The 18,217-nt window shown below is 39.6% G+C and overlaps 1 protein-coding gene across 1 annotated transcript in view; it reads right to left on the minus strand.

Moving 5' to 3' along the window:
- The window catches only part of lrrc7 (leucine rich repeat containing 7), a 70,760-nt gene extending 54,222 nt beyond the window's left edge, over nt 1-16,538 (minus strand). The window contains 1 exon segment of the mRNA XM_032526552.1: nt 15,978-16,538. Within this exon segment, the coding sequence (XP_032382443.1) occupies nt 15,978-16,002 (25 nt within the window). The 5' untranslated portion in view covers nt 16,003-16,538.
- Nucleotides 16,539-18,217: the final 1,679 nt, after the last annotated feature.

Here is an 18,217-nt window from a genome sequence, read left to right on the forward strand (position 1 = left end):
AGCCTTTTATACATTGTTGTGTTTCTTTAGAAATAAACAATAGACAAATAGTCTCTAAATGCTTCAGATGTAAAATTATTTGCTGACAAAGTCACAGTGAATGTCAGTAAATGGCATGCTATTGGCAGGTGATGGCTTGTTAGCATCAAAATGGCGCCATAGGAGCTATACGTTTTGCGGAGAGAGGCTTACTCCCTTATAGATATCACACATAAACCCTGTTAAGTATTTCTGTTGATTACAGAAACACAAACAAAGTCCAATAATTGTTGCTTTGAATGTCTCCATTCAAACATTGATGAGATTACACTATCATTGTGGGAAAGGGAATTGTGATTACTAAGATGACTCACTTGATAAAGAGATGACGGACACTGAGGCTTGTCAAAGGACTCTTGATGTCAATGGGTGTGTATTTTTGAGTAAGTGTGGGCATGTCTGTGCACTTCTACGTTATTTAGTTATTTCAGGTCACCTTGCCATGCTGGTGTCCCAGCAGCTCGTCCAGCTTTCAGAGCCCGAAGGAGAGTAAAGCAGAAAGAAAGATATACACACACACACACACACACACACACACACACACACACACACACACACACACACACACACACACACACACACACACACACACACACACACACACACACACACACACACACAGAGTCTAGTACAGAGTCATGTCTTACAGCTTTCGACCTAGAAGCTTTGAACTATTCATGGATCATACTAATAACAGGGCAAACCCACTGTCCTCAAGGTACAACATACAATATACCAGTTCATGTACAGTGCAGTTTGATCCACATTGCTTTACAGTTTACTAATGTGGAACTCTATAAACCACAATAAGAGTTCACTAAGTATTGCTATTTTTGGGGGGCCACTTGAGGGCAGTGGAGCCAGCAGACAAATTGACATATTGCCAGCAGACAAATGCCTATTTTCTAATCTAGCAGACACAGAAAACATTAGCATTAAATTCAATATTCAATCTCTTTTAGCTCTGTTTTGGTCTCCTAAGGGAAACATGGTTCTGCTAAATGTCTCTAATATAAATATATACAGTACGTATAACAGCTAGCTAACTTTATCCATCTGCCATTTGGTGCTTGGCGTGTAGCAGTAGCCTACAGTGAGTTTTTAGAAAGGTTTTTTTCAGCAGGCAGCAGGCACAGCTGCCTACTATGTCTGTAAATTACGTTTATAAAATCAATGAGCGAGAACCAAAACAGTAAAGTAATGAGTTGATGTTATAAACTCTATCTGAGAAACTAGATCTGAGCAAACTACCGAGTTGGATGGGGAACTGTTTATGGACCCTTACCTAAACTTAACCCAGTCATCAAAGCTTAACCCTAAAACAAATCAGTAACCTGTGATTTACTTTTAGCCCTTATATGTGTGACTTTAAGTCCCTTTATCTTCCCTTACAATTTGATGAATACTGAGCACACAGCCTCCTGATTCCGAAAGAACGGTTCACCTTCACCTGAAAAACTCTCCCTGTACACACTGTGAGACCTGCTGCTATCTGGAACAACCTCTCTATCTTTGTGTCATCCCTCTCTCTCTCTCTCTCTCGCTCTGGCCAGGAGTCAATCTCTCTTTTTTACTGCCAGCTGATAGCTGTGCATGACTGTCTGGCTCTCTATTCATGCGTTCGCTCCATCTATCACCTGCTGCTGCCTCTGTCACCCCTTCATCCCCTCCTCCCTTCTTCTTTGTCCCTTTTTTTACAAGTGAGAACAGATAATATGCTCTGGCTTTTTTGCCTCTGATTGATGTCTTTCAGTTATGCCCTTGTCCTTACGCAGGCAGGTCAGGTTTACTGTCTTGCTTAAGGTCACTTCAACACTGACGCGCACCGTCTGCTGCGGGAATCAATTCCGTGACTTCTAAGTTACAACAGTCTCGCCTAACCCAAACTCTAACCGCTAGGTTGCAGGGTTTTTGAATGTTTTTCTCACACTGCACGATGGCTCCTATTTGCATAAACACCCTTTAGTAAGTTGTATCCCTTAAGCTTTCCTTAACAGTCTGTGGAAATTGCACTGTGAGCAGTTGCCAGGGTTACCGAGGACTCAATTGCCCAAAATTACCATAAAACTCTAATTAAAAAGCCTGGGCTAAGAGCATCATTTTGACAAGCTTTATGCAGCACTGCTGAACCGGTCCCTCAGGTGAGGAAAATGGACTTGGAAAGGAAATCTTTTCAACACCCACTGCATTACATTTTGTAATTCTGTGGACTGAATGTAAACTTAGTGTGTGTAAGTGTGAGTGTGCAATGTGTGTGGTAAATATGTAAGTTTAAAGCTTTTTTTAGCATGAGTTTGTCAAAGGTTAATGCTTTCATTACATGTAAAAGGACACAAATTCAACAATAACCAGCATCAGCATATCAGCAGTACATGTATCATCATTGATGGCCATAAGACACACTTATGTTGACTATTCCACTCCCTCAGTTTGAAAACACTCCGTTTAGAGGGTCACCTGGAGGGCTAGATGAACGCTACCTCTCAAAGAAAGGGGACACCCTACCCGAGAAAGGGCACACCACAACGGAGCAGTAGGGTCAAGGGGTGGAATTGGGATTGGCCCTTAAAGTTTCATACAGACAGAAGTATAACGTACAGTAAGACAAGAAAAAATGTCAGAAAAGTGTTGCTTTTTCGGAGGACAATTATGGGGGTGTCCTTAGGGGCTTAGGGTTTTAAGATGCTGACCATTGCAACATCTGGACAGTCAAGGATCTTTGTTGCATGTCATCTTTCATCTCTCCGTACATTTTCTGTCATCTCAACCATCACTATCAAATAAAAGCAAACTGGTCTGTAAAAGTACTAGAAAAGAAAGAAAGAAAATAAATAAATAGGACAATGATGTATCTTGACAAGGTGATGTGCGACACATGTCCTGATATTGCGTCATTGATTGTCCGTTTGACCCTGTCTCTTTTCACAAACTCTGGTGTTCATGTAAGTGTGTTAAAGTGTCCTTAAGATTAACAATGTCTTTTCTCCAAGTTGTGTGTGTCTGTTTGTAGAGACATGATACTAAACAACTTGAGTGGGGGGTGAACATTATCAACATAGAGTTTTTATCTGATCTTCCATCCAGTGTTGCTCTAATGGCCAAACATACAGCATCATGATCTTAATGATATGGAAAGGCATTTGAGATCTGGCTTCACATTTGTGTCCACTACATTGAGTATGTGTACATGCACACCTATATTCCACTATTATTCTGAATATGACAATATTCCAAATTTGATACAGGTCATGTAAACAGCATATTCCGGTTGGATATTCGGAATAAGGCCTTCTACGGAATACAGCATTTTACGATTAAGGCATGTGGGATATTCCTGTGTTATTTAGGCATTTAGAGGCATTCTTTGGACATGTGTACTGCGCATTCAGAATATGCGTCTCAATCAGGGTTTTTACTGCAGTTTACAGCCAGTTTACGGCCTCTTATCTGTTAACGGCCTATGGTCAGCTCTGTGCGTTGCTATGGTTTCTGTACACAAACCAACGAGCCAACAGTTTGCAAGACTGCAGACCCCATAAGAAGACCAAACACAGCTACTTTTAAACATCATTATAGACTTGGATATTAACAGGTTTTTGGATATGCACACACATCGCTGTGCAGACATTTTCAAGAAGCTGGTAGAAGGAATGAAAGAGGGAGGCTGTGTTTGCATGGTCCAACAAGTCCACCACTGCACTATGGCGACAAGAGAAACTTTGAAAAAATTGTATTTTGCACGGCTACATGTAAACGGGAATATTAGTAGAAGATTCTCTTTCATTGGTTATGTAAACAGCTTAGTAGCTCGTCTTTTTTGGAATACGGGCAAAAAACTGAATATTATGTGTATGTAAACGTAGTCATGGATGCTACTCGATATATGGGCTGGGTTAACCTAACTAGCATTGTTAAGTTAATATATTACACAAATCTGTCTGGATGGAACTACAAAATATTCTGCACATGACAAGATGTACAGTAGACAATTATTATAATGTTAACATGGCACGCCACACTTCACACCTCTAGTATGTCAAAAACACTGATTCATTTGAAGGGCATTCACAGCTACACCACCTGTCTGATTCAGATGGATGCTGGGAAGTTGGAGAGGTGATACATCATCATCAACATCTCCATTGGAATCATCAGAATAATCTTTTCAGCCCCAGTCCCCAGCCGTGGTTATCAGTACCAACAGACCTCAGATACCTTCCCTGTCTGGACAGAGATAGAGACAGTAGGAGAAGAGTCAGAGTGAGGAGGCAGCTCCATGACAACACACTGGTGTTAAGCCCACTAGTCACGACACAAAGGAGCTCTGGAAATGGTTGTTAACACGATGCCATTGCCTCGACGATGTGGGCATAACAAGGCAAATTCAGGCCAGTCAGTCAAGGGTGAGAAACTTCACTCCTACATACCTGGGCACCGTCGCACTTCACTGTCACGATTCAAATCCTTTTTAAAGGAATTCAAATCATGTATTGTCCTAGTAGAACCCATTTCACGCTGATTAGAAAAGTATTGTTGTTACTGCTGGAACGTGTAACTTTAACTCTGAATCTTGACACTTGAGTTGCAAAGATTCTTCTACGTCAGTCCAACAAATGCAGTGTGGGATTGCACAGTCTTTACTTGCTATGTGCTATGCTACTTGCTATGTGTCACTCCCCTACCCCTCTATCTCTCTCTGTTTGTCTGTCTTCCTCTCTCTAAAGGTTTACACTTATCTGTTATTATCTGTGGTTCAGACTTCTAAACCAATTGAGGATTTATAATATGCCAATGAGGGATAACATGCAAGCTGTATCATCTTAAGCCCAGTTTGTTCCTTTGTTTTGAGGATATGAGCAGGCTGAGGACGTGTTCAGATAGATTTAATGATACAACATAAAATGATTGTTATTATAGTAAACTTCCAGAGTCTTGAAATTCTGTCTCATAGTATTGGTACACTCCAGTGCAGTGTTTGGCATCGGATAAGCCTTAAAGCAAGATGCTTTTGTGGAAAATATATTTCAGATTTAAGCTCCCATTCTGTTCAAGATGTCATGTATCTTCTTGCATCCATCCATATGGTTGTTCGTGCATACATAATCCATGTCTATGCCACTCTCTATACCATCCCGTTCAGTGCCACTTTACAAAATATATTATTGCACTAGGATTTCTTAACTGATGACCGCAAAAAACAACTTCTCTACATGTGCATGTCTCTGCTAATATCAAAATATTCCAGTGGTTCCCAACCTGGAGGTCGAGGCCCCTCAAATGCATCACAAGATTAATCTAAGGCATTGTAATATGATTACTGAAATCTGAAAAAAAAATAGTTTTGCTTGTTCTTCTTCCTGTTCCTATTTTTTGGTCAACAAAAAGACCAGAAAATGTAAAACCAGTCAGTGGTTACTTAATTTTCTAGGGTCCACAAACCAAAAAAGTTGGTAACCACTGTTCTATTCTATGTTTGCTTCCCAAAATAAAGATATATCATTATTGTAAAACTGAAAACTATCAGAATCTACTGCGCGGTAGGTGCACATGTCAACAGGCACAGTTGAATTGCTGATAATCCCAGCAGACTGCATGTTTAAGGCAGCAGAACAGGCTCCCATGCTACAGCTGCCATACAGTACAGGCAGTCCAATAGACAGCTATAGAGCCCATAAGACCTGTGGGAGCTGGCCTACATATATACTGATATATACTGCATGCTACAGAGAGAGAGACAGAGAGAGAGAGAGTCAACAAGAAGAAACAGAGACGGCAAGAAATAGTGGAGTCAATGATGCATTAAGCACACACATACACACACACACACACACACACACACACACACACACACACAACACAGATGAGTAAAGTGATCGAAGGAAAAGATTTTAAAAAAGGAGGAAACAGCAGGTTGTGACTAGAAAATTCATAGTCAGCAATCAATCCAGTCTTTCCCTCCCTCTCTTTCTCTCCCTGTCACACACACACACACACACACACACACACACACACACACACACACACACACACACACACACACACACACCAACCACACACACCACCACACACACACCACACACACACACACACACACACACACACACACACACACATACAGGTCTTAAGTCTCACGTGTTGTGGAGTGGTCTATTAACATTCTCCACACATCGGTGACTACAGTAAGCCGGGGGACTTTGCACTCAAATGTAAAGAAAAAACACTGTCAAACTAAATTACCGCACCTCATCTCATGCAAGAGATGAACTCATGAATGGAAGAAAATCATTGAATGCAGCATTACACAATTATACATTGTACAAAATAAGGCTTGTTCTGGTCGTGCCTCACTTATACATAACTTTACAGTCTGCATGCTATAATACTGTTTGTAATATCCTAGTAATAAATGAATGGTTGTACAGAGCTCTACGGGACATTTGCTGATGTTTTACGCTTACAAACAAAGCCAAAGTCCACTGTGTGGTGCCAAGAAATTAATATGCCATTAAGCATTATCTCTGATATAAATATCAAAACCCTTTTGACATTAAAACACAATAACAGAACGTTTTCCAGCAGACACTTTCACTTGTCAAAAGCACAGGTGGGACTAATAACTCTGTTCCATTATTAATGTTATTAATCACACTTGAGTGTTTCCTGTTATGATAAGACAAAATACATGCTAGGAAATGGGTCTATTACTACAGTTTTGATTGAAGCATTTCTTCTTTTTTTAGGGAAAAGTAAGTGATTTTAAATGGTTTATTGGAATGCTGACTCTCCTTGCTGTCAAAGCATTCATTACTGACTGCTACTAAAGAAATGGCGGGATATACAGTAATTTCCTTCCTCTGTGCCAAAATGTACAACAATACTCTACATACAAACTAAAATCACTCTTGTTGAATGCATTAAAGGATTTGTCTGGTGATATTCTGCATATGTTTTATTGTCAACAAATCCCGTTAAGTGTTTTTTTTGTGTATCCAAAGCCTGACATATCTTATTCCTCTGTCCCATAGATCTTTTTGTCCAAAAAACTATTGCAAACACAACAGTGAGCCACATGGTTGCACTGGTTAAAATTCTTTTTATTTAACACACACACTGCAAATTTTTTTTCCGTTGATCCTACGGACACGAGTCTGACATCACTAGTGCACTAAATTTGTCGCTTAAAATACTCCCAAATGAGTAATGTTTGCTACAAATTAGAGCTATTTTAGTAAATTATCTTAACATTTGGAAAAATGAAACTATATATCTGTGAGCCATTTCATTGGTGTGCATTTGCTCGGGTGCACTTAAGTAAAATGATGAGGTACTATACAGTATATAAGCTATACTTACCTTACTTATAACCTATACTTAGTTCATAGTGTTACCAGTTTATGTTACTTTATAATTTTACTCCACTACATGTATTTTGATAGCTGTAGGTACATTGCATATTTAGGTTATTAACATTCAATATAAATCAAATAATACATGTATTATTATGGGTTACTTTTGTATTTTTACTTAAGTAAAGTTTTGAATTCAGAACTTTTATTTAAGCAAAATATCTGTGTACTTCTTTCACCACTGCCATTTATAAAGACTTATGTTTTTAGTAGGAAGTAATATACCAGGAACCTGAAGCCACAGGCAATGTTGTAATGTTGGTTTGGTTCTTGTCTTAGGATATCATGGGATCTAAAAATGCCAGACTTCTACTTTAACAAAAAACCTAAACATATTACATGGATAGATGGCTATTACAGAAGAAAAAGCTGTCTAACTGAAATGATAAAATGCCAAGGAGCAGCGAACCCCAGCGTACACAGAAACATGCCATCTCTGTCACTTCCTGTCTGATAGCCAATGACAGCTGAGCCAAGACAGACATAGCAAGACAGGAGGCAGATGCTGTCGATTTACAGAGATAACTCTCCTGCTTTCAACCCATTCTTCTTCTCCGCCTTTAAGTCTCTCTGTTCACTCTTCTCTTCTGCTTTTTCAAAAGTTCCTCTTGAGTCAAAGAAAACTGTGGATGCTAATTCTAATCACATGTGCCGTGCAATTATATGTGTCTTTGCCTTTCTGCTTTTTATTTTTTCTCCACGGAGCTCTTTCAATAATTGAAGCTGTGGTTATTTTTGCTCCAATAAGGTTCAAATTGACGCCGTGATAAAAGCAATGAGTCTGAGACGGATGAGAGGATCTGAAAGACTCTAACAGAGGCCTTAGGGTCGCTCACTGTCTCCCTCTCACTCAGATTGAAACATCTTGACGTACTCAAAGTCCTCTAAGATCTCAGAACAGATGCTGCCCGGGCCTTTGTGTCATTAAGAGGAGACTATTGCCCACGGCAACAAGTAGACCAACCAGCACAGGACGCAGGCAGACTCGTCTCCTCCTGTATCTGGGGACTTTGTCACACTTTACTGTAGACCCCTTTTCCAGGAATTACTGGATCAGTACGGACTTGATAGTTGTTTTGGAACAGCCAACAATTTCATACATCAGAAGTATAGCTGTTATCAAAGATGTAATAGATGTCCCATGGACTGTGGCAACGTTTTAATCCCAGGAACCAACTGAGACTCAGGAGATGCCTTTTTCTCTCTATTTGTTTCATTTCCACTTCAACTTTCTTTAACAAAGAAAAAAGTGTAAATATTGACTATGCCCACAATTTTATAATTCAATTTAAAAATCTAAATCTAAATGTGGAGAGCTGTATTCTGCAAAGGACTGACTTCTCAAACAGTTATTGTTTGCTGTATAAAACATATTTGCACTGCAACAAAAAACCTGAGATTTCATTTTGTTTTCTCTGTGGTGACAGGGTGTGAGAAAATAGATCACTCACGTTGTTAGAAATACTGACTTTTAGCTTATTTTAGAGTTTTCAAATGAGTTATTTCAGCGACTTAATTTCCACTATTTTGAGCTGAAAGACAGAGCTTGTGGATTTCGTATGCGCTTCATCCTCTAAGAGCTGTTGCTGCTTGTGGTTGTCATTGAACACAAAGTTGGAAAAAGGCAACCACTGATAATGAAAAGGTTAGCAAGGTTCCCTGGTAATGATGTATGACTATAAAGGAGACGCTGCACATTTCGCAGAAAGCACTGATATCTGGAAGTCGCCACAGACAAGTGTGGAGCTTAAACCCAAAAGTCCTGTCTTCCAGCAATGTTACTATGTGACCAGTAAAGGTTGCTCAAAGGATCCTCAAATCAATTTGCGTAAAAGACGCCTTGTTCATGAGACTTGTTTAAGATGCAGAGATCTCCTGCAAAATGTCGTCATGCGTAACGTGCATGACTTTCTTTGAATCTACATCATGTCACTATAAACTATAAACGATGCAGTGGAGCACGTGAAAAAGAGTTTTTCAAGAAATGTTTGTGAAAAAGTGAAACGAGAAAAAGTTTTTTCTCTGGTTGCTCAACATGTGGGTTGGGACTCCACGTGGGTCGTCTTTCTTGATATGCAAACTGGGTTGGAGGAGATTTCTAAGATGTACAGTATATGTAGTATATAAAAACGTTTTTAAAACACTGCATTTGTTTTTTTATCTAATAATTTATACACTATATTTGGAGGTTGATCCATATCCACATACAGTGTATCCTGACCACAGAATAACATGTCTTCCTTAGCTGCACATGATGACTTGACTTGACAAAGATTCTGGGAACTAAAAATGGGGATATGGGTCGAAAGAGAACCCTTGTCCTTGGCCAGTTCCCAGCAGATTTAAACTGAGCAAGCAGGAAAGATGGAGACAACATGGAGGAACATACAACTGCACACACATACACACAGCACACACACAAACCTCGCAGATTCAGCAGAAACACTGGGTCACACTGTGTGACACATTGGACAAGTGTGAAAGACTCAGCTATCCACACGCACGCACGCACGCACACACACACGCACACACACGCGCGCACACACACACACACACACACACATGCATACACACACAGCCTACGGTGAAGTGTGAAACACCTTGCTACAGTCCCGCCAGGTTGTTTAACAACTGCATTGTTACCTATGGCTTCTGCCAAACTGTTATTTTGTCTATTATCAACATACAAGTTCTAAATATACGGCCAGTCTGCCACCATACAATGTGCAGCCTAACAGCTTCCCAATAGTGAGTCACATAAGTGGCCATGCTGTCCAACCATTGTCCCCATGAAAAGCTATAATTATCTCAGAAACATTGCACACTCCCGCTACAATATCCTGGCTTGACTTCCACCTTTTTAGGTCATCTTCTTTGATTCTATTGTAGCTGTCACAATGGAAGAGGAGAAAGAGAAATACCCGGAGCTCTGTGACATAAGAAAGATGCCTGGTGAGCCACAGCTGCAAACACTGATTCTGAGAAGTGAAGCCTAAGGAATTGAACAACACTGCTGCTTCAACTACTTTGAAACTTTAGGGGTGAAACTCAAAAACACTCAAAACAATGGGAAATAATAATAAGGGACAATTACAATAGGAGATTGTCTCAGTCTCCTTAAATGACTCTGAAACAATGCTGCAGAAACACAAATATCTGATTGTTTTCTGGTTAAAATGAGTTCACTCTTAGTTTAGCTATGATGCAAACAAAAGAAAAATAGATCAATTAATTTGCAAACTGTTTGGGTAAAATATATAAGAAATGGGCTTCAACAATCATTTAAAATATAAAATGTCAGAAAATAGATGATAATGTGTTCCCAGAGCACAAGGTGACATTGTTAAATGTCTTTTTTTATTTGACCAACAAAAAAAAGTAACAAAACATTCACTTAAACCTCTCAAGAAATGTTGAAAAACGGCTGAAACTAACAAATATATCCTTGGTTAAGTAGTTTTTTGGTCTATTTAAAGTCTATTTAGAGCCCAAGATAAAGTCTTCAAATGTCTTGTTTTGTCCGACCAACAGTGCAAAAGCTCAAGATATTTGATTTAAGATATTCAAACAACAACAAAAAAACAGGAAAGCAGCAAATCCTCATCATTGAGGAGTTGAAATCAGAGATTTTTTTAGATTTAAAACAAGAATCTCTGAAATGTTTTTCCTACTTCCTTATCTTAATGTTCATTCTTGTAAAATCCGTAATGTCATCTATTAGTTTTTGTGCCTGGACGAGTTGTTTTGAACAAAAATGAGAAATATGACTGATCCGTGACAGCAAAATCTGACTAATTTTATTAGAATTTGTCAGAAATATATGATGTACTAGAGAATGACCCTCCAGAGCCAAAAATAGAACTGTTAGCATTGAATGAAGTTAAATATTTCACACCCAGACTCATTTCCTTGTTAGACTGTACAGGAACAGCATCCAGAGTCTCGCATCCGAGCCAAAATAATGATGTCACCCAGGAAAGAACAATGTGCATGATGCAACCATGGCAACACTGTCACTGAAACCGGAGAAGGGACAGAACGGATGCTCACACACGAATCTGTCCTCGCAGAGAAGAAAAAAGAAAATCACCGAGTTCAAACATTAAACTGTCTAAATAAACGAAAGGGATGAGTTAAATATATCTTGTGAGAGACCAGTTTGGAACAGTTTCAGTACACGCCGTGACCAAGAGGATAATATTTATGTCTGTTTGTCCTCCCTCGCTCCTCTCTACTCTGCTCTCAAAAATCCTGCAAAGGTTCCCTAACATGGATTTAGTGTTTTTTAAGATAATGTGGCAACATTGCATGACTTTGTAGTTTTTGCTTAAATACAGCCCAGTGCTTTAAGTCTAGTCTCGCTTTTGCCAGACCCTCCTCCAACGTGCGCTGGAAGAGAGTCGGGCTATTTCACATTGCATTTGGGAATGGGAGAAAAACGTGCTCTGGTTTATTGGCATTTCTTTTAAACCAATCACAATCGGCTTTGGCGGTGATAAGCACCGGATAAAAAAAAAAACGTTGCCGCTGCAAAACGGGCTCAGAAGGAACTTGTTTTGGTGGAACATGTGTGTTTAAAAGTTGTTTTAGTCGTGTGACAGAAAACTCAGATTGGACAGATAGTTGTCGCTTACTGTCGGGATTTACCCTGTGGAGATCTGAGACAAGGTCAACCACAGTCCTCCTACCGGAGGTACAAAGGCCAACACAAAGGAAGCCCAAGGCAACGGATATCTGGACTAAATGAGTGAAATCCGTCAGATTTTCCGGCGGCAACGGAGCAATCCCGGAAGTGGAGTGTCAAGGATATAAGACTACTTTTGGTCATACTCCATAAAACAAAATCTGACAAAATTTAACTCCCGTTCCGCTTGAAAGGTTTCTGTAACACATTTGGAGCTTTGGTCAGTTGGAACTCAAATTACAAAGGATACAGGAATAAAATAACACAACATCAGAGCCGGTGTAACTACATTGAGCGAGAGCAGAGGGTAGGGGAGGTTCAATGTGGGCGGGAACCGGGTTCTTTCTGCAATTTTTGTACATTGTGAATTCCGAACCGAAACAAGTCCTCCAAACCATGCAATGATACGACCCACTCATAGGAGCCTTTCATCAATTAGCGCCCCAAGCAGTGGCAGAAAGAAAACGACCCACAGGAGCTTGCTCCGTCCTCATATCTAAACATAACGGCCGCGGTTTGAAACATGTCAATAACTTGTAATGTAAACTTGGACCGACAAACATGGCTTTCTGATAAAATAATTAAGACTCAGTTAGTTCAACTAGACTCTTCATCTCCATCTTTGAGCATCGTCAGTGGCATCACCACAACTGACAACACTAGTGTGCATCAGTCATAGCCACCATCATCATCATCATCATCATCATCATCATCATCATCATCACCTACGACAACATCACAATTCATCCCCATCATCACAATTACACACACTGCAGATGTAGTGGTATCTCTGTCCCCCTTCCCTCACTGGGTCTCTTTCCCTTGCCCTATCACCATGACGATGGGAGCCGGTTTCATGGATACAGTCACTAGGCAACCAGCAGCATCAGCAGCAGCAGCAGGAACAGCAGTGTCCTGTCAGAGCTGTGGTGGAGCAACAGAGAAAGTCGGAGCCAGCCTTCCTTCGCTAGCTGTATGCAAGTTTGCTCTTTGAAGATGAAATGTTAATGCTTTAATCAAGTCTTAGATCAGAAGCCTCTTTCATTACACTCAATATAAGAGGTGCTTACTGCAATTTAGATTAACATAAAATGACTTAATGAGTACTAGTAAGACTAAAATGGTTACAGGGTTAGGGTTACATGTGTATAATGGAGAAAAATTTTTTTATGATTGTGTATATCTGATGCAGCTGTGTAAAAAAAATATAGACACATCAACAGTAATACTATTTTTAGCACAATTATGGACACTGCTTCTTTTTCCTAATCTCTCTATATTAGGTGTGTGTGTGTGTGGGGGGGGATTGATACAGCATAGCATTTCGATATTTTCCGTGGCAAGACTGTGTTGATACACAGACGCCAGGTATCAATCATATATTACATATGTGTTAGTCAGTTTGTCTGCTTCACACTCCCATTTTGCATTCAATAACAAATGTGATCAAAACAGATGATGACAAAGTTTCCTTTTGGGGACATAATTTGAAATAGGAAAAAGAATTTGAATTTGGTTCAAATGTATAAAATCGCAATAATATCTATATATATGTATAGTATCGTGACATAAGTATCATGATGATAACATATTGTGAGGCCTCTGGTGATTCCCACCCATACTATATCCGTTGGCACCAACCAGAAAAACAATAAATAATTGTGAAATTCTCGATTAAGGCTCCATTGACGAATATTTTCATTTTCGATCAATCTACCCCATTATTTTATTACCACCAATTGTGCATGTGGTCTAGATTCATCTGACTGACAGTCCACAACCCAAACATATTTGATTTACTTTCCCATAAATCCTCACATTTGAAAAGCTAGAACGTTGTTCGAATGTTTGCCATTTATGCCTGACACAAATAGCCCACATTAACGATTAATTGATTTTTAAAATAGCTGGCGATTCATTTTCTGTTGATTGACTGATCAATCCTTGAACTAATTTAACTGCTACTAACAGCTGGCAGAACAGTGATAATACTGGAACCACTGCTGGGCAGGGAAGGAAGACAGATTCAGATGCTTTACTTGTCAGTAAAAGTAGTAATACCTCAGTGTAAAAGTATGCAATTACAAGTGCATGTCCCATATTCAAACTCTAATGAAGTAAAAGTACAGAACTATCATCATCAAGTGTATGTACTTAAAGTATAGAGAAAAAGAAATGTACTGTACATGCCAAACGGCAATATGAGATTTTTTATCACTAATGCCTTAATGTGTAGGCAGCATTTTGGTCATAGTTTTTAACGTGTCGAGCTGTTTATTCTCCAAAAACTTAATTTTGTCATGACATTTCTGTCAACAATGGAGTCGTGTTTAAGACAGGTTGTATTCCTACAACACATAAGAAAAAAAAAAAAACTTAAGATACTCAATTTCAGACTACAATGACTTGATAAGAGGGCTATTTTAACCGCAGATGTAAATGCGAGTAAAAAGTACTTTTGACTTCCAAAATGTAGTGGAGTAGACACATCAAGTAGCGTTCAAAACAGCACTACGGTTGAGTCACTGTACTTGGTTAGGATGCCACTGGACGACATTACTACTAGGTAATGTAATTCGTAAGCACAGTCACAATCACAATAGAGTCTACGAAAAGTAACTAGCGATTGGGTCTGCAACGTCTACAAGCCAACAGAGGGCACACTGTTACTGACTGCATTCATCTAGAAAAATGAGGCAGGTTACTCTGTGTCTCGAGAACTACATGTAGTATATTCTCAGACTATAACCTGGACTGCTCCATGATGCCAAAGAAAGAGACCAAAACTGAAAACATGTTCATAAGATGAAACAAAACAAGGCCTGCAAAGCCCTACTGAAAAGAAAATGTATGAATAGAACCCATCTTAGGGGCAACATGGACAGAGAATCTTTGAAAAATGAAGACTGTAATTAAATATTCCCTTTGATTAGAAGAAGCCCTTTTTTGCATGCCGCTTTAGTGTCCATGGCTGCGACTCAGAAAGATACTCAGTACAGTATGTGTGCTGTTTAGTGATAAGACCGACAAAAAAAACTACGGCACATGATCACAAAAATTATGGTCCAGACAATAAAACTGTTAACCTTGTACAGGTTTGTAACAGCAGCAATAAAACATTTAGCCGCATGGTTAACAACCCATTGTCATTACAAGCGTGACTGATAAAGCTAAATAATGGGCAAGATAGACTAATAATCTACAGTACCTCAGGCTGCTGGATTTAACAGGTGTGTGTGTGTGTGTTAATGTATATATCAAAGCATGAAGCTATCATGGTAGAATGGCTGGGGGCTACATGTGAAGACAGGAGGCTATAGCGCGCACATACACACACAAACACGCACGCACGCACGCACACACACACACACGCACGCACGCACGCACGCACGCACACACCTCTCTTCCTGCAGTCATGGCTGCTTCATTAGCTCATCACAGAGCTTGAAAGGCTCGTGGATCAGGGTCTGAGAGAAGATGAAGGGACCATTTACTTAGAAATAGAAGTGGGGGAAAATATCTAAATGATTATATAGAGTAGTCCTACACAGTGCCAGATGTTGCAAATAATAATTAATGCCAATATTTGTCGCATAACACCAGCCTAATTAAATATTTATGATCATGACAGTACCTGAAAAAAACATGAGATGCATGTCTTAGAATACAGTTTAGAAGATGCATATGACAGAAAATCTATAGGAGATTTTGAATATACATGATGTGCAAAAAGGTGATGAACCACAGCCTACTGATATTGAAGAGATTATGCATTAAGGGATCATTTCCACAGACTGAATGACAAATACTGCAGCAGGTAGCCTATGTGTCAATCCGTGTTGCCTTACGTTGTAAAGTCGAGTAGTTATCCATCTGTCAGGCTGCTTGTTTAGTTTCTTTTAAATCACTCTGGTGGCTCCTGTGTGGGCCCCGCAGCACCGGACAGGATCAGTACCGGGACGAACCGAGCCGGTGTGAAACCAGGACAGGTACCCGCGCTACCAGCAGCATCTTCAGTACCCCCGAGGCCAGGAAACGGAGGAGGTGAACACAGCAACTCGTGTAGAGTGACTCATTTTAGGATCATTCGGTAAGGTTTAAATCCAAGTCGGGGACACACACCGTTTTCAATCAGATCTGCTTGGTAGTTTTGTTGCAAGATGCCTCGCTCCGCCTCCATGTAAAAAAATAAAAAATAAAATAAAAAGCCAAGATGCAGGCACACACCGGTAAAGAGAAAGGTCAGTGTGCGGTTATGGAAATCACACCGGAGAAATGGATCCGTGACTGAGAAGAGCGGTGCCCTGTTTCTTCTTCTCCGTTACCGTAAAGCCGCTGCAGGGAGAACACATTCAGCGGGAGCGTCTCCTCCCAGCTATCCCCCGTAGAGAAAGAGAGAAAGAGAGAGAGAAAAAGAGAGAGAGAGCGAGAGAGAGAGAGATGAAGATGGAACAAGGACGCCAGAGTCGGTGCGTTTGCGCGTGCGCATGAAAGTGTGTGCCAGTGTGTTGTAAACCTAAATGTGCACGGATGTGCGTGTATGTGTGTGAAAAAGAAGAATGGAGTCACCTTTTTTATCTCATCGTGTCGCTGTCGCCACACACACACGCGCACACAAATACATACAAACACAGACACACACACACACACACACACACACACACACACACACACACACACACACACACACACACACACACACACACACACACACACGCGCGTGCCATGAAGGTGTCCCTGAGACTGTTGCCATGCTGCCTTAATCTTTTTCTGTGAGAAAAATGTTTCTTCTGTGGACAAAAATAGCTCATGTTGCCAAAAGATGATTCTAAATTATAGAAGTGGTGTTGAATGTTTAATCACCCTACTTTGTTTTTCTAAACATGTATATAGGACTATTTTCATAGTTGATTAACATGCTGATAATGTAATGGTTTGGTGTACTTGATTTCAGAAAACGGTTGTGTGATGTGATCAAATCTTTAGTTTTCTCCAACAAACACTCCAAAAGCGACAGATAGTCAGTTTACTACATTTACAACCCCTTCTTTTAGAGAACGTCTGGAGGATTACCTTAAAAAAACGTAGGCTTGTAATGGATTAACAATAAAACTGCTGATTTTCTGTCGATGAATTAACCGTTGCAGCTCTTCACAGATAATAAAACCACTGCAAATATTCTTGTATAGGTACTGAGCATGTGTGTGGATTTCAGGCCTGTGTATTGTGTGTAATAACAACAGAGTGAAAACATTGTAATTCCCTTGCGGGATTAAAAAAGTTGTATATGTATGTATTTATATTATTGTTAGTTGCCAATCTCCTGTTAAAGAGGATTGAGGTTTTTCATTAGCACAAGCTAAAATCCAACCAAAGAAAAACCACAAACCTAATGATTTAAAAAAACATGCACTATATATATATATATATATATATATATATATATATATATATATATATATATATATATATATATTGGAGTCATGCAAGATGGTCAAAATCAAAGCCCAAGAGTTTGAGATATCCGGTTATACCAGATTCTACATTTCATATGATGTAAGTTGATTTTGTCTTTCATTATGCCACGACCATTATGCCACAATCATGTCATATCGGAGTTATTGTATAGCATAATACTTATTTCCGGATTGAAGAAAACACACCAACATCCGAGTTGTACTTACAAATGAGAAAAGTTTTTATTGTTTTCAATATGTTGGACTTGGTGCTTAACAAAACAGAAGTACCTAAAACAACTCAAATAACACGAGTAAGCTATCTCATGTCATTTAAAGTCTGTCATTCAGTAGTGTAGCTAGTGTTAAATTGTCCATTTTTTATTGTCACACACATCCAACTCTGCAATCACACAACCGTCTTCAGTTGTCCATCAATGTGAATCCTTGCAAGTCTTACATTTTTCCAATCTCTGCCATTCCTCCCATGTAATGCAAACCCAGAATCAGCCCCTTCCTGCTTCGTAAACGCCCAAATCGTTAAAAAATTCCACTCTTCCAGTTTGTCACGCAGGTTTTCTAATACAAATATGCTATTTCCATCCACAAGCTGAGATAACCCAAATGGCATC

This window comes from Etheostoma spectabile, chromosome 9 (assembly GCF_008692095.1).
Source record: "Etheostoma spectabile isolate EspeVRDwgs_2016 chromosome 9, UIUC_Espe_1.0, whole genome shotgun sequence".
NCBI classification, from domain to species: Eukaryota; Metazoa; Chordata; class Actinopteri; order Perciformes; family Percidae; genus Etheostoma; species Etheostoma spectabile.